The sequence below is a fragment of the Salminus brasiliensis genome, chromosome 8, assembly GCF_030463535.1.
Source record: "Salminus brasiliensis chromosome 8, fSalBra1.hap2, whole genome shotgun sequence".
Lineage (NCBI taxonomy): Eukaryota > Metazoa > Chordata > Actinopteri > Characiformes > Bryconidae > Salminus > Salminus brasiliensis.
Window position 1 is genome coordinate 27,639,878 of NC_132885.1, and position 27,878 is coordinate 27,667,755.

At 40.0% G+C, this 27,878-nt stretch overlaps 3 protein-coding genes across 4 annotated transcripts in view; all 3 read left to right on the forward strand.

The window, feature by feature from the left end:
- The window catches only part of ankrd50l (ankyrin repeat domain 50-like), a 145,974-nt gene that overhangs the window by 117,024 nt on the left and 1,072 nt on the right, over nt 1-27,878 (forward strand). The window lies entirely within an intron of this gene.
- On the forward strand, nt 1,439-2,104 carry nhlh2 (nescient helix loop helix 2). The gene is given in 3 exon segments (XM_072685222.1): nt 1,439-1,527; nt 1,529-1,571; nt 1,573-2,104. Coding segments are annotated over 3 exon segments (366 nt in total). The 3' UTR covers nt 1,807-2,104.
- vangl1 (VANGL planar cell polarity protein 1) overlaps nt 21,001-27,878 on the forward strand; it is a 55,611-nt gene continuing 48,733 nt past the window's right edge. The window contains exon 1 of one of the 2 annotated variants that reach the window (XM_072686370.1): nt 21,001-21,146. The gene's annotated coding sequence lies outside the window, so the exon portion shown is untranslated. Of the gene's footprint in view, nt 21,147-21,800; nt 21,896-27,878 lie in introns of those variants that run through there. The other variant, XM_072686371.1, reaches the window with a different exon arrangement.

The window sequence follows — 27,878 nt, forward strand, 5'->3', positions numbered from 1 at the left end:
TAATCTGAACATCTAGCCCATGAATCTGTAGTCTGCACATAACGCGCGTGTTTAATATTCACAAAAATATAAAATATATAATATATATATATATATATATATATATATATATATATATATAATCATATTATATATTATAATATCACATATATCTTACTATTTGTAAGCTCAGTCTGATAAAGTGGAATGGACAAAAGCATGGCCAGGTAAAACGTCTGTATATTTTCTCTCCTGTCGATTGAATGGAAATGTGTGGCAGAACTGAATTACGTGAATTTAGTTTTGGAATATAGTTCAGGAATAAAGACCAGAATTGTGGATTAGGGCAAAAAGTATTAGGATTCATTCAAGAGGAAAAAAGGAGACAGTGAAGAAGGGAGGAATTATATATATATATATATATATATATATAATATATATATATATATAATATATATGTATGTATTTTATATATATGTTGATTATGGCAAATTAGTTTCTGACTAAAATTCATAATATCAGTAAAGAATGAGTTCTAGACAACTAATGATAACAAAGCCAAATTACACAGCTGAGCCTGAGAGCAGAGGAAGTATTTTTTTTATTTATTTGTTTGTTTGTTTGTTTGTTTGTATTTAATTTATTATTATTATTATTATTTTTTAAAACTGCTATTTCTTTCCTCTTTCCTTCCTTCTTCCCCCAATCCACCCCAATCAGCCCATATCGTATAGAGTGTGATGTTTCTCCAGCTCATGTTTTGTCTACTGTGTTAAATGATTTGTTAGGGGCTGAGGCTGGCTGAATGTGTTGGCCTTCTGTTAAGCAGAGTGATTGACACTTAAATATCGCAGCAGTGGACAGTGTGTGGTGTGTGTGTGTGTGTGTGGGGGGGGGGGGGGGTAATAGATATCAAAACAGTAGGAGGAACTTGTAACTCATGTTGATCCTGTACCAAAACATCAGGCTTAAAGAGAAGCTACTGAGTTTTCTAAATTTCAGGAAATCATGAAATCATGAAATCAGTAAGACGTGAGAAAAATGATTCAGACGTCCAACCAGACGTCTTATTTGTTTAATGCTTCACGTAAAAGCTACACGATTAAAACTAAAAGTTCTGACAGTGAGTGTGAAGAACCTTTACATTGATGAATAAATATTTATTTATTTAATTTAAAAGCTTCTTCAGGGAACCAAAGGGCATTGCTCGAAGAACCATGTCAGAGAGGGTTATTACATGACATGATTATGAATCCACAACCCCAAAGATACTGCTTTACAATAGATTTGAGAAGGTTGAGGGCTTGTATGCCAGCTGGAGAGGTCCACTAAGTTCAGTGTCGTATGGCAAAACCGTTCTCCCCCCCAAAAAATGTCCTCCTTTTCTTTCTGTTTCTCCCCAGGACTCCTAACCCTCACCCTCTTTCTCACCCACTCTTCCCACGCCTTCAAGTAAAAGATGATGCTCAGTCCAGATCACTCTGATTCCGACCTGCTGTGGCCTCAGTCTGACCCGGAAACGCTCCTCAACGTCATTAAAGTGGAGCACCCCGCCAGATTTGGATCCGGACAGTAAGTCCCGCTCGCGCTCCCCTTGTGCCCCCTCTGACCCGTGAGGAGAAGCGCCGTCGGCGCCGCGCCACCGCCAAATACCGGTTGGCCCACGCCACAAGGGAGCGCATCCGGGTTGAAGCCTTCAACGTGGCGTTCGCTGAGCTCCGGAAGCTGCTGCCCACACTTCCGCCCGACAAGAAGCTCTCCAAGATCGAGATCCTGCGGCTCGCCATCTGTTACATATCCTACCTGAACCACGTCCTAGACGTTTAAACCCTGAGGAGAAGAGAAGGCAGACGTGAAATATTAATGAGAATATCATCAATAACTTAAGTAAAGCACTGCTGCTTGGCCGAGTGAAAAAAAAAAAACGTTGTTTCATTGGACGATACAGTCACTCAGCGCAAGCTAGGTTCATCCATGCAAGATGGCCCACAGAACAAAATATATGGAAAATATATGTACAAATATTAGAAAAAATTGGATACTGACATGGGTTTGCATTCAGGGGGTCCTTTATCAGGAAACCGACGTTTTACAAACATTGCCCAGAATAGCCCTGCTTGAAAGGGACAGAAATAGGACCTATGTTGTTTGATGCTATTTTTTATAATAATGCATTTATTTATTGATTTGTTTGTGTATTCATTTATGATATATTTATTATACTATTTATTTGTTGTAATGTTTTGTTTTAATATTTATTTATTTGTTGATTTGTTTGTTTGTTTATGTACATTTAAAACAGTTGTTGTGTTCATTTCGAGTTTGTAAAAAGCCTCATCCAGAGTGTTTACCAACTGTAAATATGTACTGATTTAATGTACAGTCGTTTACTGTGGTTTACACAGTTATGGTTTTGCTGTTGATTTTATCTTGCACTTTTCACTGGTAGATGTGTTAACGCCTTGAATGTGTCACATAGATCTCTTACAAGATACTCTTCTGAGCAGGATGGGTTCACAGACTGAGAGTTTTATTGAGTTTTACTAAGATCTCACAAAAAGCCACCTAGTCTCCATGAAGGAGACTCTCTTTACCTATAAAGCAATCTAAGACATAGACAGGAGGCCTGCTTCCCAAACAATAATGGGCAATATGATGCAATAGATCTATAGCTATACATTGTTTATAGTGCAGTTGATTATTGTTACGCTGTGTATAATATGTATTGTGTTACATTTTATATTCCTAATTCCATACGCTCTTAGATTCCTAGATGCTGTCTGCAACCAAAAAGGCTCTGTTTATTTCTGTTTGTTGGTTTTTCTTTTACAGACAGACTATTTTCTATAGACTATTTCTTTACACGTTTACTGTAAGTCTCTTCAAATGTACAGTGGAAATGTTTCATAAATGCTTTATATCCAAAGACCCTCTGACAATTTAGAGGTTTTTTGTCATTTTGTATTGTGAAATTTTAGAATTTCATATCTTTATGGAGAAAGGTAAGGATTAAATAAATAGAAATGTTTCATCTATATGCTTGTTTAATGTTGAATGGCAGGAAATCAATAATGATTGATCCAATGTCTAGACTTGAGCAAGGCCCTTCACCCTCTTTGCTCCCCAGGAGCCGCAGCAATGGCTGCCCACCGCTCTGGGCATGTGTGCTCACAGTGACTGTGTATGTTTGATCACTAGTGTGTATGTGTGTGTTCACTGCACGGATGGCTAAAAGGGGTATATATGGTTGTCTTGTATTGTTTTGACTAATATGACACATATTCATTTGTTTGAAGCTTTGGATGTATTTGTAGTTGCATTTAGGGCTGGGAGTAGATTCCAAAACGATGCCAGGCATTTGGGAATCGACTTCATAGTTTTGGACTCTCAAGTTTGCCCAAACTCATGCACAAACATACTGTAAGACCTTTTGATTTCTCCAATCCATTGATCTGTATTCAAACTTATTCTCAATCCTATCCTTTTGCAAGGTGCTCTGTTAGGTCAACAACAACCATTGAAAATTGGCTAGCTAATGTAATAATGATTTACCAGCCAATTTCACTGATGCATGTCAATTAAAAAATATGTATCAAAGGGATATACATAGAAGGTATATTTATATTATAAGATTTTCTTCTTTTATGATCGTTGTAACCAGTAGGCTGGTGCTCTGGCACAGCTAACTTACAAAATACCCCCAGCGCAATTGATTCATGGAATCGACTTCATGGATTCTCATTACTTGGAATCAGATTCAGAGTCAGTACCAACATTTCTGGAATCAAATAGCCCAAGTTGCAGTTTAAACTTAAGACTTAACAATGTTTGAATTAATAATAGCAGTTTTATATAGAATTCTATAGAATGACAATTACACAGTAATACACTGAAGGTTGCGCTGTAGTGGTATAGAACAGCCCCGATTTTTTTTATTTCTATTTCCTAACCACTAGGTAGAACTCCTCTATTACACAATGATCACAACATTGAAAAGGTGAAGGCTAGCTAGAAATACATTTGATTTTATTTGATTTGAATTAGGCACTCTTGGACTCCCTAATGGTGGCATCACCGGCAATCAAACATCCAGTGACAGGACTATTGGTTAGAAAAGCTGCACAACTTTGGAACTAACCAGTTTTATTACTTGTATTTATACAAGTTTTGTTTAACCTCTGCAAAGAAAAGCAGTTCCAGTCTAGTGTACTGTATATGCAAATGCTGCTTTATATAAATGCTGAGGAAGGGTCAAACAGCTCTCTGTTCTCTACCTTATAGATTAGTTTCCTCCTACTGTGTTTAACAATGTCTTGATGAAAGATGGCTGCTGTAAAGGCAGTATCTTTGGTAAGGTGGAGTATCTGGCATACTGTATAATAACTATAAAAAAGTATAAATAGATGTGTTGGTTAACTGACTGTTTTGGATAGTGAATACAGTAGCTATATATGTGTTGTAGTCTTTGACTACATTACAAAAACACACTGATATTTGGAGCATTTAGTGACAGGTTTAAATACGAAGCTGCGGTCAGCTGTTAGGCCACACAGTGTGAGTTTGCTTGAGTGTGTGCTGTTCTCCCCTCTTCACCACTCTGTAGATCCCTGGAGACAGGACAGGTGTTTCTGCAGACGAGCCAAGGCAAGCAAATCACAGCCCGTCTGCTACCTCCCTGGGGACGACCACGGACCAGAGGGGATGAGGGGCGGTGGATGGCCATCAAATCACAGAATATACCCTACAAGATCATTTACAGCCAACAGTGTGTGTGTGTATGTGTGTGTGTGTGTGGGTGAATAGCTCGGCTCAGGCAGATTTAAATGATGGACTGAATAAGAACTGAAAGAGTATGTGAAAGAAAAAGACACACCCAAAGTGCTACATGTATTCAGAGAGAGAGAGAGAAATATTTTATGATAGGTGTTTTTGTGACCTGTTCAAGGTCCTCTCTGGCAGCTCCCTTCTGTCTATTCATCATTCTGTCTGAAGACCGTCTGGTAGACCCTCCCTTCCACCTCCTACTCTGTCTCTTTCTCTTTCCCACTCTGTTTCTCGCTCTCTCTCTCTCTCTCTCTCTGTTCATAATTCCACAAATAATCCTGATTTAATACATGATAATACAGTTGTATACAGGGTTAGCATTCTAATAATAAATACATATAGGCAGTTACGTATTTTCGCTGCCACAAAAAAATATTATGTCACTTTTTGACATAATGTGAATCTGGAAGTTGTTCTTTATAATGTATCAAAATTTCATCATGAATGGACCAATAGAAATGCTTCAAAATTATGCGGAAAATTATGCAAAATTTAGCTTCTTAGCATTTTGGAGAAACAATGTTTTTGTGTGACGGCAATAATATGTAATATTCGGCACATATTATTATTATTATTACTGTTATTATTATTATTATTATTATTAATAATAGTCTTATTATTATTATTATTATTATTATTATTATTATTGACAGTATATACACTGGCAGTCAAAAATGATTTTTGGAGTTTTTATGAATGGACCATTGATCCACAACTGAAACGAACTTGAAAAAAATAACAATAAACTGGTAAAAAAAGGACTAAGGGTGTCTATCAGATTTTGTAGGTCCTCCTGAGGCCTTGATGAATGCCTCACACCACTTTATCAAAAAAACAAACAAAAACTAATTAAACAATAATGAACTTCTCTCCACACATTCTTCCCTGCTGTTTTACTTCTACACTTGGCATCATTCAAAAGAACCTTTGGTAGGAACCAATAGTGGTTCTTCAATGGCATCGCTTACAGAATATTTTCTAGCACCTTGATTTTGAAGCATGTATAAAAGCTGGATGTCCCTTTCCCACACCTTCATCAACACAGCCTCACCTTCAGTTCTGAATAGTGTTTCAATCTGGTGATTGTGTTGACCATGACATCGCCTGAACGTCTTCACCCCTCAACTCATTCCATCGCTTGATGAGCGCTATGATGTCTTGCATTGTCTCGGCAGATTATGTCAACAGAAATGTAGTTTTCATGTGAGGAATGAGTTAGGACACCCTTTGCCCTAATAGCTAGTATTTCCCCTTTTGGCTGACATCTCCTGTATCCATCTAACCAGTCTCTGGCATCAATTGGAAGAAAGATTTTCCCACTCCTCCATGCAGAATTCTTTCTGCTGCGAATGCAGAATGTTTCAGCTTCAGTTTTCACAGGTTCATTAAGCACATTTTCATTAAAAGCATTCACTGATATAATAAATAATTCATATTGTATTCTATGAAGGAGAGCTTGCAGACCCAAACTATGATATTTTCCCTCCATGTTCCACACTTGTTATGAGGCTTTTGTGCTCAGATGCTGTGTTTAATGTGCATCAAACTTGTCTTCTGTTACTCTTTTCAAATAATTCAGCATTGGATTTATCTGTCCAAGGAACATTGTTCTAGAAGTGCTGCTCTCGGTCTAGGTGGTTTCTGTTAATTTAGTCTTTTTTTAGCTACACTGAAAAAAAAAACAAATTGTAAAAACAAAAAGTAAAATACTTTTTTACTTTTTAAAATATTGCTAAAGTAATATGACAAAAAACAACAAATGCAAAATTAAAGTCAAATACTTTTATTCAAATTTACAGAAATTATCATTAAAGTTTCTGCAAAGAAATTTTACAGATTTCTAAATTATTACAATCAAACACCTTTAAAGCGTCAACTACTTTAAAAGGACAGTGCTAAACATTTCTCTGTGATTTCATCTGTGATTCCTAGCATGCAGACAGTACAGAGTCACGCTTAGCAACACAGAAAAAGGTAACCTGCTCTTACAGACAATCAACCATTACATTAAACCTACAAGCACACCTGAGAGAAGGTAGCTCTGCGGAAACCACAACACATTGATGGTGAGAGTCAATGACTGGAGGACACGCCCTGTATGTAAATAGATGGTGCCAGGAGCCAATGGGAAAGATGTATGTGTTTTGTGCATGTTTTTTTGGTGCAGGTGTTTGATTGTAATAATTCAGGAATTCTTTTATACTTTCTGTAAATGTATTGTTTTTGCACTTAGAATATTTGTCTTTAATTTTAAATCTGTTTTTGATTGGCAGCCACGTTTTACAGTGTGCACATCAATATGCAACTAATTAAATGTACCCTACAATTTACATAAATATATATAAATATAATATAATATATACCAAGTTTGTAATTTTACATACATTTCATGGTAATTTAGGACAGATATTATATAAATATTATTGTATCTTTTGTATTCTTTTTGTAACAAATAAGAAATAAATTGAAAAAATTGATAAAATTGATTTAGTGATCAATGAGATGTTCTGCAATTGCAAAAGGTTTTGTATAGAATGTTTTAAAAAAGAAATACTAACGTCTGAGTTCTTTTTTCATGGAATTAAGATTTTTTTTACAGTATAGGGTTCCTCCTTGGACACCTCCCATGAAAAACAACTTGTGCAGTGTCTTTTTGGTGCATGTGCTTTGCCATCACCTGTGGCAAGAGCAAGAACCTATAGGTTTTTTTTTTCTCTCAGGAAAATAGATTTAATTAATTATAATTAGCTATACATAAATAATATATATATATATATATATATATATATATATATATATATATATATATATATATATATATATATATAATTATAATAAATTATCATTTAATTTAGCTATACAGTATAACCACCATCTCTCAATATTGTTACACTGACAATCAAACGTCCACATGTTAGGAAAGTCAAAAGTTTTCATAGGACGTTCTACTTTTTAAGATGACTGCAGGTCCTTTCAAAAGCATCCTAAACAGTTAATGCCTAATGCTACACCGTAGTACTCAGAGGTACATCTGAGCAATTCTTTATCCCTCTCAAAAAAGTGCAGAGAGTGTAGAGAGAGACAGGAGTGAGGACTGAGAGAGAGAGAGAGAGAGAGAGAGAGAGAGAGAGGCCTGGCAGAGACAGAGAAAGAAAGACAGAGACAGAGAGAGTGTCACGCCGGGAGTGTGCAGGCCTATTTGAGGATTATGTCGGTCTGTGGCCTGCTGTAATACCATATGCCAGTGTGTGAGTGTGAGCGAGTCGTGCTGAATCCATTAGTCCTCCACTCCTTCAGCACACACAGGTAGCAGCGAGTCTGACCCGTTCTGTAAACAGCCAATCTGTTCTCTCTGCTTGTTACCGTAAGACTATTAAGACTTCTACAAAAGCGGCGTCTGTTTAAACAAACAGCCATATGTTCACCAAAATCCCCCAAACCTGGAGTGCTCCTCGTTATATCTTTCCCTCTCTTTCTCCTTTACCCGATCAGACTGCAGTGCGACCCACTCCACCAGCAGGGTCCCCTGTTTGTCTACAGACAGATGGAATTGGACTCAAGAGGAACAGAGGGAAAGCTTGACATAAAAAGAACATTATGCAAATAAAAAAAAAAGGAAGAAAAAAAGTCTGTGGCTAAAATAAATGAACACTTTATTCTATTATAGGATGGATTATAAACCATCAGGTACTAAGAAACACTATTAGAAACTGTTGTTTGTTTCAGTTTCACATGATGATGATAATTATGATATACATTAGCATGATGTGAATACTGCAAATTTTGTTATGAAACAAAACATAATTATAAAGAAATGAAATACTGTTAAAAATGTAGAACCTATGATGTGAGTGTCTCATATTATTCAGAGCCACACTATAGTGCATTGTGTAGTGGCTTTTATGCCTTATGTAGGGCATTACATGCAGAGCCATTCAGTGCAGCCAGTGTGTTGTTACTCTCACGCCATCTGCACGTCTAACACCAAGACATCTCTTTTATTTTTTTCCCATTGGAGACAATGGACTCAAATGAAACACAGCTTTACACAGCTTTTCAGGGTCCACAGAGTTTGTACTTCCATCCTTACATACATACATGGTCCAAAATATACAATCAGCACAACTGATACCAGATACCTTTGGTAGCCATCAACAGCCTCTGGCAGAACTCTGGTTGGATGTGTGACCACTCCTCTTGGCAGAACTGGTAGAGTTCCATTAAATTGGTTGGTTTCCCGGCACATCATTTAGATTGGAGAAATTTCGAGTTGGAGTCAGGACTTTAGGAAGACCTTTCCAAAAGCTTAATGTTAGCTTGCTGTATCCATCCCACAACCACCTTTTTAATATGTGTTTGGGGCCATTGTCCTGTTAGAATGTTCAGTTCTGTCCATGTTTCAACTGTCTAGCTCATTATTTGAGGTTATGCTTTTCTGAGTTAGTCCTTCTTCTCAATGATTACATCCGCTTTGCCGTACAGCTGGTAAAGTGTTCTTTAGGTTGAATATTTCAAACATACCTTACCATCATTGTGGACTAACAACTTCCATTTAGCCAGAAATTATATGAACTTGACTGCAGACAGTGACAGTGGTGTTCCCATATGTTCCAGTTCATGGCAGTCCTGTGTCTTGCTGGTTCTTGGGATGTTCCTCATTATCTAAACCATCTGAACCCATCTTCTCTTAGCTCTGAGGGTGGCAGTTTGGGTCTTCTTACAGATTTTGGTAAAGTAGCTGCACCACTCAATAATTTGTACTTATGTACAGTTATTTAAACTGATGATCTTGGAATCTGCAGTTGTTAAAAAAAACAGTGCCACTCTCTCTAGGACAGCTTATTTAGTTCATACGGGATGTGCATTCTGTACTGAGTAGAGTAAATGCATGGAAAGGAGCCGGCGCTGAAGAGATTCCCGGATGTGCTGGACGCTAAGACCAGGTCTTCACTGACAGTTTCAACCTGACCCAGACTGCTGTGTTCACATGTTGGAAGTCATGACCACCAGGCTGGTCACCAAGCTCCCTCAGCACCCCTGTGTGTAACTGGGTCTTGGACTTTCTGACAAATAGACCCCAGTCTGTGATGTCTTCCCGACACCACTCGGGACACCACTCTGGAGAGCAGCAGGGCTATGTGCTGAGCCCTCTGCTTTTCTCCCTGTTCACCCATGACCGTATGCATTTGCATAGCTCCAAAATCATAATTAAGTTTGCAGACAACACCATTTGGCAGCTTAGTATTCCCCTAAACAACCTCTCACTCAACTCTAAAAGAAGACCCAAGAGCTCATTAAGGGCTACAGGATTGGATGGGTGTCCACATCTCTGAGGATCTCTCATGGACACTCAACACCTCTCATCTGGTTAAGAAGGCAGGACAGCATCTTTGCTTTCTGAGGAGACTGAGGAAGAACCATATATCTCCTCAGATCTTGACTAACCTGCTGCACCATAGAGAATGTCCTGACAATGTGGTTCGGCAGCTCCACTGTGGCTGACAGGAAGGCCCTGCAGAAGGAGACTCAGTGCATCATTGGTGCACACCTCCCTGCCATCAGCGACATTCCCCACCAGTGCTAAGTGTGCAGAGCATGCAGCATCATCAGGGAGCCCTCACACCCCAGCCACACACCATACACCCTCCTACCATCTGGGAGGCTGGGCCAGCTTCTTTTCAAACACTACTGCCCATATTCCATGCACATACTGCATAACTATGTATATTAACCTTCTGTCTCTGGTCTGCAGTACGTTGCTCAATGAGCCAATGGGTGCTTTGAAATAAACAGAGAAGCCATAAGCTATTGTCAATCCTGATCACTAACAGAAAACACTAAGTGGATGTATGTATATTTTGACTTTTGATGTCTGTATACTTTTGTCACTATGTTGATTTCATGACAGAATGTGCCATGTCATAAGTGTGCGATGGATAAGTGTGGAAGAGAGGGGCGTAGAGGAGGATTAAGAGGAATGATATGAAATAGGATTATCCAGTAAAAGGGTTATCAGTATCACTGTAATCGACTGGGCATTGAGCCAGGTGCCAGAGGGTGGGGGAACCAGATCTGAAGACATATTACAGGGATGTGGCGCCATCTGTTGGTTATTAAAATGAACAAGAGTCACATCACAGCATGTGGCGCCCTCATTTGGTCATTTAAAAACATTCAATAATAAGCTGACTGCCTCTACAACGGTAGCAACATTTTAAAATCTCCTTAGATGGACAATTCCTAAAGGTTAGGGTTTAACAATAAACAATAAAAGGACCAGTGTAAAAGCTAGACCCAACAAAACTCCAGAAGACCACCAGAATGACTGCAGATTTTAATGCACTAAAAGAATATGTCACATAACAGTATCTATGAGAGCAGGCAACAACCTAAACCTCTAATGTCTTGGCAGGTCGACTATACTGGAGTATGGGTGAATTTTGTCCAGTGATTTGAAGCACTCATCTCCAGCTATATGATGCGATATGATCAGGGACGGACTGCTTTTTTGAGTTAGTCCTTCTTCTTAATTTTTACATCCACATTCCTAGCATGTGCTGGACACTTAGCCCAGGTCTTCACTGACAGTTTCAACCTGGCCCAGACTGCTGTGCACACATGCTGGAGGTCATGACCACCAGGCTGGTCACCAAGCTCTCTCAGCACCTTTATGTGTAACTGGGTCTTGGACTTTCTGACAAACAGACCCTGAGATCTCTGAGATGTCTTCCCGCATCACCCTGGACACCACTCTGGAGGGCCGCAGGGCTATGTGCTGGGCCCTCTGCTTTTCTCCCTGTTCACCCATGACTGTATGCATTTGCATAGCTCCAAAATCATAATTAAGTTTGCAGACAACACCATTCGGCCTGCAGGGAAGACACCCAGCACATGGCAGCTTAGTATTCCCCCAAACAACCTCTGAACTACAGTGTGGGAAAAAAGTATTTAGTCACCAATTGTGCAAGTTCTCCCACTTAAAAAAATGGGAGAGGCCTGTAATTGACATCATAGGTAGACCTCAATTATGAGAGACAAAATGAGAAAAAAAATTCTGAAAATCACATTGTCTGATTTTTAAAGAATTTATTTGCAAATAATGGTGGAAAATAAGTATTTGGTCACCTACAAACAAGCAAGATTTCTGGCTGTCACAGACCTGTAACTTCTTTAAGAGGCTTCTCTGTCCTCCACTTATTACCTGTATTAATGGCACCTGTTTGAACTCGTTAACAGTATAAAAGACACCTGCCCACAACCTCAAACAGTCACACTCCAAACTCCACTATGGTGAAGACCAAAGCTGTCGAAGGACACCAGAAACACAATTGTAGACCTGCACCAGGCTGGGAAGACTGAATCTGCAATAGGCAAGCAGCTTGGTCTGAGGAAATCTACTGTGGGAGCAATAATCAGAAAATGGGAGACCTACAAGACCACTGCTAATCTCCCTCCATCAGGGGCTCCATACAAGATCTCAGCCCGTGGGGTCAAAATGATCACAAGAACGGTGAGCAAAAATTCCAGAACCACACGGGGGGACCTAGTGAATGACCTGCAGAAAGCTGGGACCAACGTTACAAAGGCTACCGTCAGTAACACACTACGCCGCCAGGGACTCAGATATTGCAGTGCCAGACGTGTTCCCCTGCTTAAGCCAGTACATATCCGGGCGCGTCTGAAGTTTGCTAGAGAGCATTTGGATGTTCTGGAAGAGTATTGGGAGAATGTCTTATGGTCAGATGAAACCACAGTAGAACTGTTTGGTACAAACACAACTCGTTGTGTTTGGAGGAGAGTGAATGCTGAGTTGCATCCAAAGAACACCATACCAACTGTGAAGCATGGGGGTGGCAACATCATGTTTTGGGGCTGTTTCTCTGCAAAGGGACTAGGACGACTGGTCCGTGTACATGAAAGAATGAATGGGGTCATGTATTGTGAGATTTTGAGTGCAAACCTCCTTCCATCAGCAAGGGCATTGAAGATGAAACGTGGCTGGGTCTTTCAGCATGACCATGATCCCAAGCACACTGCCAGGGCAACAAAGGAGTGGCTTCATAAGAAGCATTTCAAGGTCCTGGAGTGGCCTAGCCAGCCTCCAGATCTCAACCCCATAGAAAACCTGGGGGAGTTGGAAGTCCGTGTTGCCTGCCGACAGGCCCGAAACATCACTGCTCTAGAGGAGATCCAACATACCAGCAACGGTGTGTGCCAACCTTGTGAAGACTTACAGAAAACATTTGACCTCTGTCATTGGCAACAAAGGATATACAACAAAGTATTGAGATGAACTTTTGTTATTGACCAAATACTTATTTTCCACCATTATTTGCAAATAAATTCTTAAAATCAGACAATGTGATTTTCTGAATTTTGTCTCTCATAGTTGAGTTGTACCTATGATGTCAATTACAGGCCTCTCTCATCTTTTTAAGTGGGAGAACTTTCACAATTGGTGACTGACTAAATACTTTTTTTTCCCCACTGTATATGATGCGATATGATCAGGGACGGACTGGCCATCTGGCATACTGGGCGTTTCCCGGTGGGCCGATGCGCTATTTGGGCCGAGAGTCCCGACACTTTCATTTGACCTATGTATTGGTCTGATCGTCCCATAAAGCTGGCCCGATTGCCACTGGGCTGGTCCAATCACACTGCTGAACAACAACCCCTTTCGCGTTGGTCCTGCCTGCGTAATTCATTCAGCCAAAAAAAAAAAAAAGTCAGCGCAAGAGATGGTTTCCTAAGCACTGGCCCCTGAAACACGCTGGTCTGCGGCCCATTGGTTCTTTTCTTTACTGACACAGTGCTGGCCCAATCAAATCATGAAACACCTCCTCCCTCTGTGCACCGGTGCACTTCCTCCCTCCTCGCTCTTTGTAACGTTTTGTAACGTTTTCTGAGATGGAGTCCCTGGCCAAGTTAGTTTGTATTGAAAATGTAGGTGAAATAAGCTAAGAACGTCCTCACCACTAGCGGCTATTTATGACTGCCTGTGTACACTGTTAAAATTAGTAGAGTTCTTCCAACCTGAACTAAATAATCTTAAATGTGAGGGCACTTTTTAAAACCAGCATTCACCAACAAAAACAGTCAGTCAGCAGCAGCTTTCTAATTTCATTATTATACTATCACTGTTTGTGGGGTGAGTAGTAGGCTAGGCCAGGGCTAAGCTACTTTTTGGCCCCGGAAAAATGTTAGGCAGGTTTTGTGTAGGTGGTTAGGGATAATGTGCAGAAATGAAAGGAAATTACACTTTTTTAAATGATAAAATTGTGTCTATTGCCTATGTTATGCCAATGCATGTGACTCTTTACAAGTCCAGTAATTCTAGGCATATTTGTAAAGCCATCACTCACCAATGTGAAAAGTGAGTCAGCGGGCAGCATCCTGATTTCATTATTAGGCTATTAATGGTTGAAATAGTAGACCTAGGCTAAATTATTTTTTAAGCCTAGGAACAATGTGTTTGGGGCAGTTTGATGTAGCCTATGTGGCTAAAGACAATGTAAGCTACAGTGAAAGAAAATGACACTTTTTAAATTATGCCAGTGCAGTTTGCAGTGCAGAAAAAAAGTCACCCTACAATCTCTATTACATTTACATTTAAGGCATTTAGCAGATGCTCTTATCCAGAGCGACTTACAAAAGTGCTTTGCTGTTTATATAAGAAAACCTTAGCTAGTTGGATTAGACTAATAGTTCAAAGATACCTTTAAGCTTTAGACATTACTAAGCACAAGTCAATAAGGTGACCATAGTGCTGCTATTCATCCAAGTATTCTCTGAAGAGGTGGGTCTTCAGTCTGGGTTTGAAGACAGCGAGCGACTCTGCGACAGGGGAAGCTCATTCCACCACTTTGGTGCCAGGACAGAAAAAAGCCTGGACACTTGTCTTCAGTGGATTTTGAGGGATGGCGGGTCGAGCCGAGCTGTACTTAAAGCTCGAAGGGCTCTCGGTGCGGATCGGCCTTTGACCATTACCACCAAAATGAATCTAATGTGTGAAGCAGCTACAGGAAGCCAGTGAAGAGAACGCAGCAGTGGTGTGACATGGCTGAATTTAGGGACATTGAAGACGACCAGTGACGCTGCATTCTGGATAAGCTGCAGTGGCCTGATGGTGCGCAGAGGGAGACCAGCCAGATGAGAGTTGCAGTAGTCAAGTCTGCAAGTGACGAGAGACTGAACGAGCACCTGGACGGCCTCTCTAGAGAGGAAGGGTGGAATTCTCCTGATGTTGTACAGGAGAAATCTGCAGGACCAAGTTACGTTTGCAAAATGACCTGAGAACGATAACTGATCATCCTTGACTACACCAAGACTTCGAGCTTCTGTAGAAGGAGTGACCAGTGAGATCTCAAAGGAGATAGCAAGATTGTTTTAGGTCCAGCAGTTCCCGCTGAGCTAGGTTGGGATAGTATCCCCCGAAGAGGAGGGTGTTCGGGAGAGAGAGTTAATAAATGTTAATAAATGACACTTTTTGGTTGTATTTATTGTGTCCACTCTTCCTGATTCCCGTTAACTCATTGCAAGAGACTAAAAAGACTGAAAAGGTGTGCGTTATCGAATGTGGTGGCCCGGTCTGGTCCAAAATGCCAGGGCCGATTGTTTTGTCCCAGTTCGCCCCTGGATATAATACAGTCCCCCCCAACCTCCCCCACCCCACCCCCCCTCACCACACACACACACTGCCATTTAAAGCTGGTGCTTGTATAAACATCAGTGAATGATGTACATTTCAGCCAGTCTTTTTGACCATATAGGCAACTCGGGTAGCGAAGAAGTAAATGAAGAAATGAAGTAGGTAGTGAATCGCTGCCATACTCAGGGATTTGAGAGGATTTGGATAGGATTTTGAAGAGCGAAGGGATGTAATTAAAACCACTGCTAAGAGGTGGCCAAGAACAGGAATATGTGCTTATTGAAGGTCAATACAGAACATCACACAGAGAAATACAGAAAGGGGTGATTACAATCCAGTCAAGAAGGTTTCTTAACGTCTGCTTAAGGAGTCAGTAACTGATTAATATAATTACACCTTGTATTTCTGTCTGCGGCAGAGCCTGACTCTAGCAATACATGTCTAATTTGTTGCTGTTGTGCAAAACCCTCTGTGTTCTCTGTTTTTTTTTTTCTGATCTTCACTGTTTGACATAATTAGGGACGGAATTTAGTCAAGCTGTTGAATTGCCACACCCTGTCATTAGAGAAAGAGGCAGAGAGAGAGCGAGAGAGCGAGAGAAATTGCAGATGCTGCAGGCTTAGAGTGAGGGAAGATTAAGAAGAGTAATAAACAACATCAAATCTAAACATGAGGTCAAAAGAAATCTGATTAATGATGTGCAAAGGCATGAAAAAAAAGGAGTGAAGGCAGGGTGTCGGTGTAATTTTTTGTTTTTTACTGAAAGAACAAATCAGTATAAAACAAAACACACTGACTAGAATGAAAAACAAATATAAACATATAAACATGTTTTCCCAAACATCAAAACAAGTTAAATTAGAAAAATTATGAAAAACAAGGCTATTTTATACAACCAGAAAAATTGTCTATTGGCTATCTCTGCCATGCCACAGTCATCTGTCACAGTTTTACAGGGGATTTTATTTGTTTCTGAATATATGAATCTTTAAATCTGTCTTCTATGTTGTAAAACTCTTGTAGTTTTAAAGGAACTTATAAAAAGGCTTCCCACCACCAAAATATAAAAGTACTACACACAAACCTTCTTAATTAAGCGTATGCTTCTTTAATTTCAGGACGATGTGTTTAGAATACTTAAATACCTGAACAATGATGATGAGTTATTTAAATCAATGTTACTGAGATCTTCTAAAGCATGAGTAAACTGATAAATCTCTGTGCTGATCAGTTCTTTATCTCAGTGTTAGTCTATTGACGTCTTAGTAGACTGATAAATCACTGTGCTGATCAGTTCTTTATCTGCGTTAGTCTACTGACGTATTAGTAGACTGATAAATCACTGTAGCGATCAGTTCATCTCTGCGTTAATCTGTTGATGTCTTAGTAGACTCATAAATCACTGTGCTGATCAGTATAAAACAAAACACACTGACTAGAATGAAAAACAAATATAAACATATAAACATGTTTTCCCAAACATCAAAACAAGTTAAATTAGAAAAATTATGAAAAACAAGGCTATTTTATACAACCAGAAAAATTGTCTATTGGCTATCTCTGCCATACCACAGTCATCTGTCACAGTTTTACAGGGGATTTTATTTGTTTCTGAATATATGAATCTTTAAATCTGTCTTCTATGTTGTAAAACTCTTGTAGTTTTAAAGGAACTTGTAAAAAGGCTTCCCACCACCAAAATATAAAAGTACTACACACAAACCTTCTTAATTAAGCGTATGCTTCTTTAATTTCAGGACGATGTGTTTAGAATACTTAAATACCTGAACAATGATGATGAGTTATTTAAATCAATGTTACTGAGATCTTCTAAAGCATGAGTAAACTGATAAATCTCTGTGCTGATCAGTTCTTTATCTCAGTGTTAGTCTATTGACGTCTTAGTAGACTGATAAATCACTGTGCTGATCAGTTCTTTATCTGCGTTAGTCTACTGACGTATTAGTAGACTGATAAATCACTGTAGCGATCAGTTCATCTCTGCGTTAATCTGTTGATGTCTTAGTAGACTCATAAATCACTGTGCTGATCAGTTCTTAATCTCTGTGTTAGTCTACTGACGTATTAGTAGACTGATAAATCACTGTGTTGATCAGTTCATCTCTGCGTTAATCTATTGACGTCTTAGTAGACTGATAAATTACTGTGCTGATCAGTTCATCTCAGTGTTAGTCTACTAAAGCATTAGTAGAATGATAAATCACTGTACTGATCAGTTCTTTATCTCTGCGTTAGTCTACTGATGTATAAGTAGACTGATAAATCACTGTAGTAACCAGTTCATCTCAGTGTTAGTCTATTGACGTATTAGTAAACTGATAAATCACTGTGCTGATCAGTTCTTTATCTGCGTTAGTCTACTGACGTGTTAGTAAACTGATAAATCACTGTGCTGATCAGTTCTTTATCTGCGTTAGTCTACTGACGTATTAGTAGACTGATAAATCACTGTGCTGATCAGTTCCTTATCTCAGTGTTAGTCTACTGACGTATTAGTAGACTGAAAAATCGCTGTGCTGATCAGTTCTGTATCTCTGCGTTAGTCTATTGACGTATTAGTAGACTGATAAATCACTGTGCTGATCAGTTCTGTATCTCTGCGTTAGTCTATTGACGTATTAGTAGACTGATAAATCACTGTGCTGATCAGTTCTGTATCTCTGTGTTAGTCTATTGACGTATTAGTAGACTGATAAATCACTGTGCTGATCAGTTCTTTATCTGTGTTAGTCTATTGACGTCTTAGTAGATTGATAAATCACTGTGTTAAACAGTTCATCTCTGTGTTAGTCTATTGACGTCTTAGTAGATTGATAAATCACTGTGTTAAACAGTTTATCTCTGTGTTAGTCAAATGACGTCTTAGTAGACTGATAAATCACTGTGGTGATCAGTTCATCTTGGTGTTGGTCTACTAAAGCATTAGTAGACTGATAAATCTCTGTGCTGATCAGTTCCTTATCTCAGTGTTAGTCTACTAAAGTATTAGTAGACTGAACAAATCACTGTCTACTGACGTATAAGTAGACTGATAAATCACTGTGCTGATCAGTTCTGTATCTCTGCGTTAGTCTAATGACGTATTAGTAGACTGATAAATCACTGTGCTGATCAGATCTGTATCTCTGCGTTAGTCTAATGACGTCTTAGTAGAATGATAAATCACTATGCTGATCAGTTCTGTATCTCTGCGTTAGTCTACTGACGTATAAGTAGACTGATAAATTACTGTGCGGATCAGTTCTTTATCTCAGTGTTCGTCTACTGACGTATAAGTAGACTGATAAATAAATCATTACATTTACATTACATAATTTACATTACATAAATAAGTCATTTACATTTACATGTATGGCATTTAGCTGACGCTCTTATCCAGAGCGACTTACAAGGTTAATCGTATTACAGAGTTGGGCCATTGTAGTGTTAGGAGTCTTGCCCAAGGACTCTTATTGGTGTAGCGCAGCATAGTCTTCTTTATCTCTGCGTTAGTCTATTGACGTATAAGTAGACTGATAAATCACTGTGCTGATCAGTTCTGTATCTCTGTGTTAGTCTATTGACGTATTAGTAGACTGATAAATCACTGTGCTGATCAGTTCTGTATCTCTGTGTTAGTCTATTGACGTATTAGTAGACTGATAAATCACTGTGCTGATCAGTTCTGTATCTGTGTTAGTCTATTGACGTATTAGTAGACTGATAAATCACTGTGCTGATCAGTTCTTTATCTGTGTTAGTCTATTGACGTCTTAGTAGATTGATAAATCACTGTGTTAAACAGTTCATCTCTGTGTTAGTCTATTGACGTCTTAGTAGATTGATAAATCACTGTGTTAAACAGTTTATCTCTGTGTTAGTCAAATGACGTCTTAGTAGACTGATAAATCACTGTGGTGATCAGTTCATCTTGGTGTTGGTCTACCAAAGCATTAGTAGACTGATAAATCTCTGTGCTGATCAGTTCCTTATCTCAGTGTTAGTCTACCAAAGTATTAGTAGACTGAACAAATCACTGTCTACTGACGTATAAGTAGACTGATAAATCACTGTGCTGATCAGTTCTGTATCTCTGCGTTAGTCTAATGACGTATTAGTAGACTGATAAATCAGTGCTGATCAGATCTGTATCTCTGCGTTAGTCTAATGACGTCTTAGTAGAATGATAAATCACTATGCTGATCAGTTCTGTATCTCTGCGTTAGTCTACTGACGTATAAGTAGACTGATAAATAAATCAGTACATTTACATTAAATAATTTACATTACATAAATAAGTCATTTACATTTACATGTATGGCATTTAGCTGACGCTCTTATCCAGAGCGACTTACAAGGTTAATCGTATTACAGAGTTGGGCCATTGTAGTGTTAGGAGTCTTGCCCAAGGACTCTTATTGGTGTAGCGCAGCATAGTCTTCTTTATCTCTGCGTTAGTCTATTGACGTATAAGTAGACTGATAAATCACTGTGCTGATCAGTTCCTTATCTCAGTGTTAGTCTACTGACGTATTAGTAGACTGATAAATCACTGTGCTGATCAGTTCTGTATCTCTGCGTTAGTCTATTGACGTATTAGTAGACTGATAAATCACTGTGCTGATCAGTTCTTTATCTCAGTGTTAGTCTACTGACGTATTAGTAGACTGATAAATCACTGTGCTGATCAGTTCTGTATCTCTGCGTTAGTCTACTGACGTATTAGTAGACTGATAAATCACTGTGCTGATCAGTTCTGTATCTCTGCGTTAGTCTAATGACGTATTAATAGACTGATAAATCACTGTGCTGATCAGTTCCTTATCTCAGTGTTAGTCTATTGACGTATTAGTAGACTGATAAATCACTGTGCTGATCAGTTCTGTATCTCAGTGTTAGTCTACTGACGTATTAGTAGACTGATAAATCACTGTGCTGATCAGTTCCTTATCTCAGTGTTAGTCTACTGACGTATAAGTAGACTGATAAATCACTGTGCTGATCAGTTCCTTATCTCAGTGTTAGTCTACTGACGTATAAGTAGACTGATAAATCACTGTGCTGATCAGTTCCTTATCTCAGTGTTAGTCTACAAAACCATGAACTGAACCATGACAACAACCGTTCAAAACGCTTCTCAGCACTGTATGCTGATAAGGATGTGATCAAACACTCTACGATGTTTTTTTTTCCCCCTATGCAAAAACTTGTATATGGTTCTTTTAGTAAAAAGAATGCTCTACAGACATGCAAACTCTCAAACTTTCACACAACATGTTTCTGTACATGGCTCTTCTCTCTGAAGATCATGCTCTGCAGAGACAGAATGGATAGTCACGGTTCTGCTCCGTGCTCGTGGCAGTGTTTCCAGCTGCAAAATAAGACAAAGGATTACACCTAAAGCAGCCTAGCGACCCAGCAGTACCGCTCACAGCTAAACGAGGAGATCCATTTCAGCTAACGTGTGCAGTTATGAGCTGCGGTTATTAATTATTAGCTCCCCCTAGCGCTGGATGAGGTCATTACGCCGCCCAGTCATCAGGCATGAGTCCAGCAGTCGCTGCTGCCTGGAAAAGGTGAAAGGATAAGGGTGTTATCGCTGAAGCTGGAGGACTGCGTTAGCGGGGGGGGATTTCTGAGCACTATACCCATTTCGGGATAATCCTGCTGGGGATGTTCTCGAGGCGATAAGGTACGTTCGTCTCCCTTAAATCGCCTCTCTCTCCTTTGTGCTGTGTACCTTCGGGGTTGGTCAGAAGACACACGGCTGTAATCACCTCTGGCACAGGAGGCGATGGTGGGGATGGGGATGGGGGGTGCTCAGTGTACCTGCTGTGAGTATATATTTATTCGGATTAGCTAATGAAGCTGAAGCTGATCAACTTCGTAGACGTGTTGCTGGGAGCTGTCTGTAATATGAAGCACCGGTGTGCGCCTGGACGGCTTTGTGCGCGGTTCTCGTGCGCATCGGTCTCGGTCTGAATCGCAACTTGATTTCCACAGTCATACGGCTGCAAATTACGCTCCGCCGTTGGCGCATGGGCTTTCATCAGCCCCTCTGATAACGGCGCGTTTCCCAGCTCTGACCGCTCCTATAGGCGAGTCTCGCCGGTTCTCGGTGTGTCACAGACAGAGCAGACAGCGGGGTGTAGCGCGACCCCAACGCCTCCCCGCGCTCGCCGTATCCTGGCTTTTATGGGTTTAGACGTGAGAGGTGGATGTGCATGAGGGCTGTAGCAGCAATACGCCTCCAGAGAGCCACATGCTTAGCATTCCTTTATTGGGCTGTCTCCGCCGTCTCCCGGTGAAGCTATGCGGATCCATAGCCTCCTCCTGCTGTTCTTTTGAACCATCAGCAGATGTTCGCATGTCTCCAGCCAGAGAAGTTTTTCACACCAGAGAACTTCATCTACCTGTGATGAAAAAGGCTTAGACCTGCAGGTAAGATGGATATGCACAGGATTAACAGTATAATATTCCAGTATATTGTAACATTAGTATTACAATATGTAGGGAGCAGTAAAATAGACACTGTACTACTATAACTATTATTATTATTATTATTATTATATATAACAGGGTTGTGGGTTCGATTCCCGGGCTTGGCAAGCTGCTACTGTTGGGCCCTTAAGCAAGGCCCTTTACGCTCTTTGCTCCCCGGGCGCTGGTGTTGGCTGCCCACCGCTCTGGGTGTGTGTGTACTCACTGCCCCTAGTTCACTAGTGTGTGTGTGTGTGTGTGTGTGTGTGTGTTCACTACCACAGATGGGTTAAATGCAGAGGACACATTTCGCTGTACAGTGACAAATACGTGCACCTTTACTTTTACCTTTTTATTATTATAACAATTATTATTATTATTACAATATGTAGGAAGCAGTAAAATAGTCAATAACGATTATAATGGCACTGTTGTTATTATTATTATTATTATTATTATTATTATTAATAATAATAATAATCCTGGCAATTCAAACTAATTAAAATATTTACAAATGCATACAGATTCAGAATAAACATATGTGTATTGTGTTCATAAATGTATTTTTCCAGCTATCCAGGTATCGATGTTAAGGAAAAGGAAGGAATCTGATCCAATCCGGTATCAAATCTAGTCTAAAACTGCACACTCCCACTGTGTGATATAGTACATATCTTGCAGATGTCCATTCTAAGTGAAGAATGTCAATGACAAATGTCTCATTTTAAAGCTTGGGCTGGGAACGGTGTCGCCCGGTACCTAAGGGTTCGGAATCGATATCAGAAACCTGATATCGGGCCCTCTGTATTATTTATTATTCCTGGTTTACTAGGTACACAGCACATTCTCCAGTGTTAAATCAACACTGTTGGTGTTGCAGGAAAGTTCACATGGGTCTCTTTTGTCTTGAGATATCTCCCAGAGGCTGATTATATCTGCCATGTACAGTTTATGTTACTCTAATCTTGGAGTAAATGTAAATTCTCTATTGTTCGATGATTCTTAGATGACTTCTGGTGACTGCTGGTGAAATCTGGTGGAAAATCCTGCATTTTTAAATATCGCAGAAGAATATTGCAATGTCCGTTTTTTTTACAACACTGTGCAGCCCTGTGTGTGATGCAGTTTAGTATTGCGAAAGGACTTCACATAGTCTGGAAGAAAAATGCAGCTTTATCAGTCAATCTCTGCAGCTGTAACAATCAGCCCTGAAAAACCAAGCCAAGCCATCATTTGTCATTAATGTAGTTAATGCAGTTGTGTCAATAATGTAGCCTAAAGCAGATTGAGAGAGAGAGAGAGAGAGAGAGAGAGATTGATGGCTGCAAACTGTGGCCCAGATGGTCTTACTGAGGATGTCAGTAATTCTAGTCATAGTGAGTTCTTCGGTCACGTCCAGATTCAGTTCAAGTTCACCTTCAAATCAAGAGCCATGTAATCTGATTGCTTCCACACTCAGCCACTCAGAAAAATGGTCTGGTGAGTCCATCTCAAGTCACACCTCAGCAGTTATATTATTTGTTGGAAGCAAATTACACTTCCGCCTCTCACTTGGGCCTGGTGGTGCACTAAGTTGGGGCTGCAGCGATGTTCAGGAGTTCAAGGCTGTAGAGGGCATTTGGAGGACAGCTGACCTTATGTCACCGTAGTGCAGCACTAATCACTTTTTGCTGCACAACACACACACACAGCTGTGCATAACCATATGCCTACTAGCTATAATGAACTGTGATGATACATTGAACCCTTAACCTCCCTGTTTGATGTGCTATCAGCCTGATATGCTGATGTTTATTCCAATGGGGTTCAAGTTCATTTAGCAGGATCTGTGTAACAGGAAAATGAAGCATGTGCATAATTATAGGCACAAGTACATTTACACACACACACACATGCACAGGATGCATTTCATGATTTGTGGAGATGCTCTCTTAATATTAACTCCAGTATAAGCCAAAGCTGTCAATGTATTGTTAATTATAACAGTAAGTAATCATATTTGTAATGTAAACAGAAACATTAATTTAGTAAATTTCAGAATTTCTGAAAGAAAAAAAAAACATTAGGCCTTGACAAAAAGTAAAGGAACCTCAAAGACAAGATATATTTTGCTCATATAAAATAGAATTAATGTATTTGATTAAAGTAAATAAAGAAGTGTATTTGTTATATTATTACATTAAATAATAAATTAATTAATTAATACCAAACATTCCGCAAACACTAGTCAGCTAGGATTCTTTCTAGTCTTGTTTCAGGGATTTTCACCCTCTCTTTCTGCAGAAAGCTTCTAGGTCTCTGGCTGTCTTGCTGCACAGCATGTTAAACACCCACCCACATATTAACAGTACTGTTGAGGTCTGGGAACTGGAAGGACCATTCCCAAAGCTACAGCTTGTGGTTCATGGTGGGTTTTGGTTTTGGGTTTGCTGGTAATTGCTGGTAATTCTGTTGTATAGACCAGACTCTTTCATCGACTTCTTGCCTTGACTTCCACAGTTCCCCTTAACTGCTGTTTCTTAATGACCAGTCACATACAGTAGGTTTCATTTCAACCGTGGCTGCATACGTCTCATGATCTGCACTATCACAACTTTCCTGGAGCACTGCATTTAGTTTCAAACAGTATAAGCTTTTCTTTCTTTCCTTGGTATATAAAAGAGAGAAAGGAGGAGAATAGTAATCTATCTAACTGTCTGTATAGTTACTTCTGTATATTTCGACTTAAACCCAAGACGAGTGAAGCCTCTGGCTGATTTTCTTTAGTAACACCTCCTTATACTCACACTCGAAGAAATTCTAATATCAGTCGAGCGTTCACACACCCAGATCTCTAACGTGTCACACACAGAGATAAGCATAGCTGTTGTGTTCGTGTGAGAGAGAGAGAGGAAAACAGAGAGGCAATGACGGAGAGCAGCAGTCTAACATGTAATCTGTACTTTAACAAATGAAAGGCCTTTAGCGTGAGTCTCAACCAGACATTATAACAAGGAAGGGTGCATGTAGTGCATTTCCCATGAGACTTTATTGTGCAAATATGACAACAACAAATAAAATATGACATTGTTTATGAATTAAACCAAATATCCTCTCTTTTTAAGATGTTGTACACAATTTTTCCAAATGTATGTGGACACCCTTTCTAATGAATGCATTCAGCTACTTTAAGGTGCAGCCATTGCTGACACAGATGTGCAAATGTGCACACAAAGCTTTCTGTGAAGAAGGACTGTCAATAGATTAGAACTAGTGCCAGTTGGGGGTATGAAGCCCCCAGCGATGTGCCGTGGAGCAGTGGAACTCTGGAATGATGGTTGCTGCTCCAACCAATACTTTTGGGATGAGTTAGGGATGAGGTGGGGTGGCGATCATCAGGTCAACACCCCACTTGTAAAGGCTTCTAGTAGAAGGCCTCTCCTGGACAGTCGAGACAGTTACTCCAGCAAAAGCAGGATAAAGTCTTGGTCATATCCTTGATTACAGAAGAAACTATGAAGGAGCAGAAGCCCCGATACTATACATCTACACATCTACATATGAAAAGATCCTTAAAAACCCTCCTTAAAGCCTATGCTAATTACATTTTAGATGGGGAACATTGTGAGCTGGAAGTGCCTTAACATCTTTTTATAGCCTTCCTTACTCTTTGGCATCAATCAGCTTCACAACCGCCAGCCACTTGAAGGAACTCATGGTTGTTGAGTGTGAGCACAAGGTTTGGAGAGTCAGAGCTTTTATTACACTGTCAACTGTCAGTTCCTAACAGTAATTCTTAACCAACCCTTTTCATGCTTCAAGTTAATCAAGGTTTGCATACAACTGCACTGTGAATTGCAGGCCATAACACAATTGGACAATTGCTAAAGGTTCTACATTTTATTCACAGTACTGAGTTTGTGTTCTTCTAAAAATGAACGCTGCATTTCTCAGTAACACTAATGCAGGTAGAAGTATCTGTAATCGGTGCATCTCTGATTCCTTCAGTTGCTGCAGTCTAGTTTCTCCTTCACTGACCTGTACAGTGTATGGAGATGATGGAAATTCATGTTGCACAGCCTTTGCAGAGACAGTTGTCTCCATCCTGAAAGTGATGGTGAAATCAAATAATTGGCAGTAATGCGTCATGCTGTCTCAGGCACCCTGAGACTGGAGAATGGAACAGAACGTCACACAGCTGACCTAAATACCCATCCCCAGGGAGTGGGCTTTTGCTCCAGCTTTGCCGGAGCTCTGAATGAGGCTGCTGGACTTTCCCCACTGACTTACTGCGCTCTAATGTGGGCCTCTAGGCACCGTGGGATTCCCTCAGCCGCCTGAGAGCTGCTGTCGGAGCTTCTGAGGAAGTCAGAAGTGTGGGTGTAGAGAGGAAGAAGAGAGGCGGTAGCGCAGAGCAAAGCAAAGGCCGGCAGGTTTTCGTCGAAAATAGCATAGTTTTACCTTTCCACTTCAAATACTTCACAGGGCTGCGATCCTAAAATGATCCCAAATGGTCCTTAAGATACCTTTAAGTGGATCACATCAACGTTCTTTTAAAATTGTATGTTATGGGTAGTTTTACTGCTGCTGTATGGGAAACAATTACTTTAGTAAGAGACAGTTAATAAGGCAACAAGATGATCATAGGTTACCAAGGCACAAATGCATGCACAAATAGACCCATCTCATGCCACGCCACACATATTAACTGTAATACAATCCTTGGCCCCTGTATACTCGGGGCTAGCTCAAGCTGGCGTGTGACCCAGCTCTTTTCAAAGCGCCGGAGTGATTTCCCGGCATGCTTTGAAGGAGTTCAGCCTGGTTTTATTTGGAACAAGTAATTCCCACTCGCCCTAACCACACAAACAAACAGATTGTCAAACTCAGTGGCAGAACCAATTACAAACCCCATTTCAGCTGAAAAAAGCCCAAAAGCAAAATGACAGAACTTGGTGCAGAGCACAAAAATCATTTAAATTCCAGTGTAAATTTCCTTCCATATTTTACCAAGTAATCCACTTCCATAAGCTGCTGGTGTTCCCAGAACACTGGACTCACCACTCCTGACCAAAAAAAAATCTTTTATCCAGTGGAGAGCTACAGTCTGCAGTTGGTTTACCTCACTGTAAAACTGCTGCTCAGTCCTAATCAGCATTAGAAAAATGGCTCTGCCTCAGTCTGCTACAATAAGGGTGGAGAAGGGGTGCGTGTAGTGCCTTTCCCATGAGGCTTTTTGTGTTAAATGTGACAGAAAGCATGCCGTTGTTTATAAATTAAACCATATATCCTCTCTTTTTAAGCTCCTGGTGTTCTCAGAACAACGGACTGACCACCCCAGGGGCCAGACCTTAACATCATTGAATGTGGAAAGCGGAAAATGTATTGCTTATTGTAAGACTGACCTTTTAAGCGTGACAAAATAGAAATCTTCCTGCAGATTTCTTTGGAAAACTGAAAACGAGTCTCCTAAAAGGAAAGAAAGCTGTAATGAGGGTAAAGGGTGAACATAGTAATCCATAAAAATCGAAATACTATTTATTTATTTTGTTTTATTCCCGAAGCTGGGAAACGTTCAGTTTGACCGCAAATGAAATAAATGACAGAAGGACTCTGACTGTTGTGCTGTACTGTGTATGAAAAGTGTATGACACCCCCTACCACTGCACAACCCAGCCTCACACTGCAGTGCTATGCCATCTGTAGTCTGTATCTGAGCTGTGTCTTATTAACAGAGATAAAGCACTGCAATGGCAGCCTCTGCTGTTTTCCTCCGCAGACCTGCAAGTCACACAGGAATATGTGTAATCTGTTTATTTTGCATCAACTGGAAATGAAGACATGTTTTAATGGTTAAGGTTGCTTTGTTGTGTATAGCGCTTTTGACAGGCAGTAAAGGAGGCTGCTTGGTTATGAGAAAGAAAGAGATAGTGTGTTTCATACCTGCCAGATAACGGGGGAATGT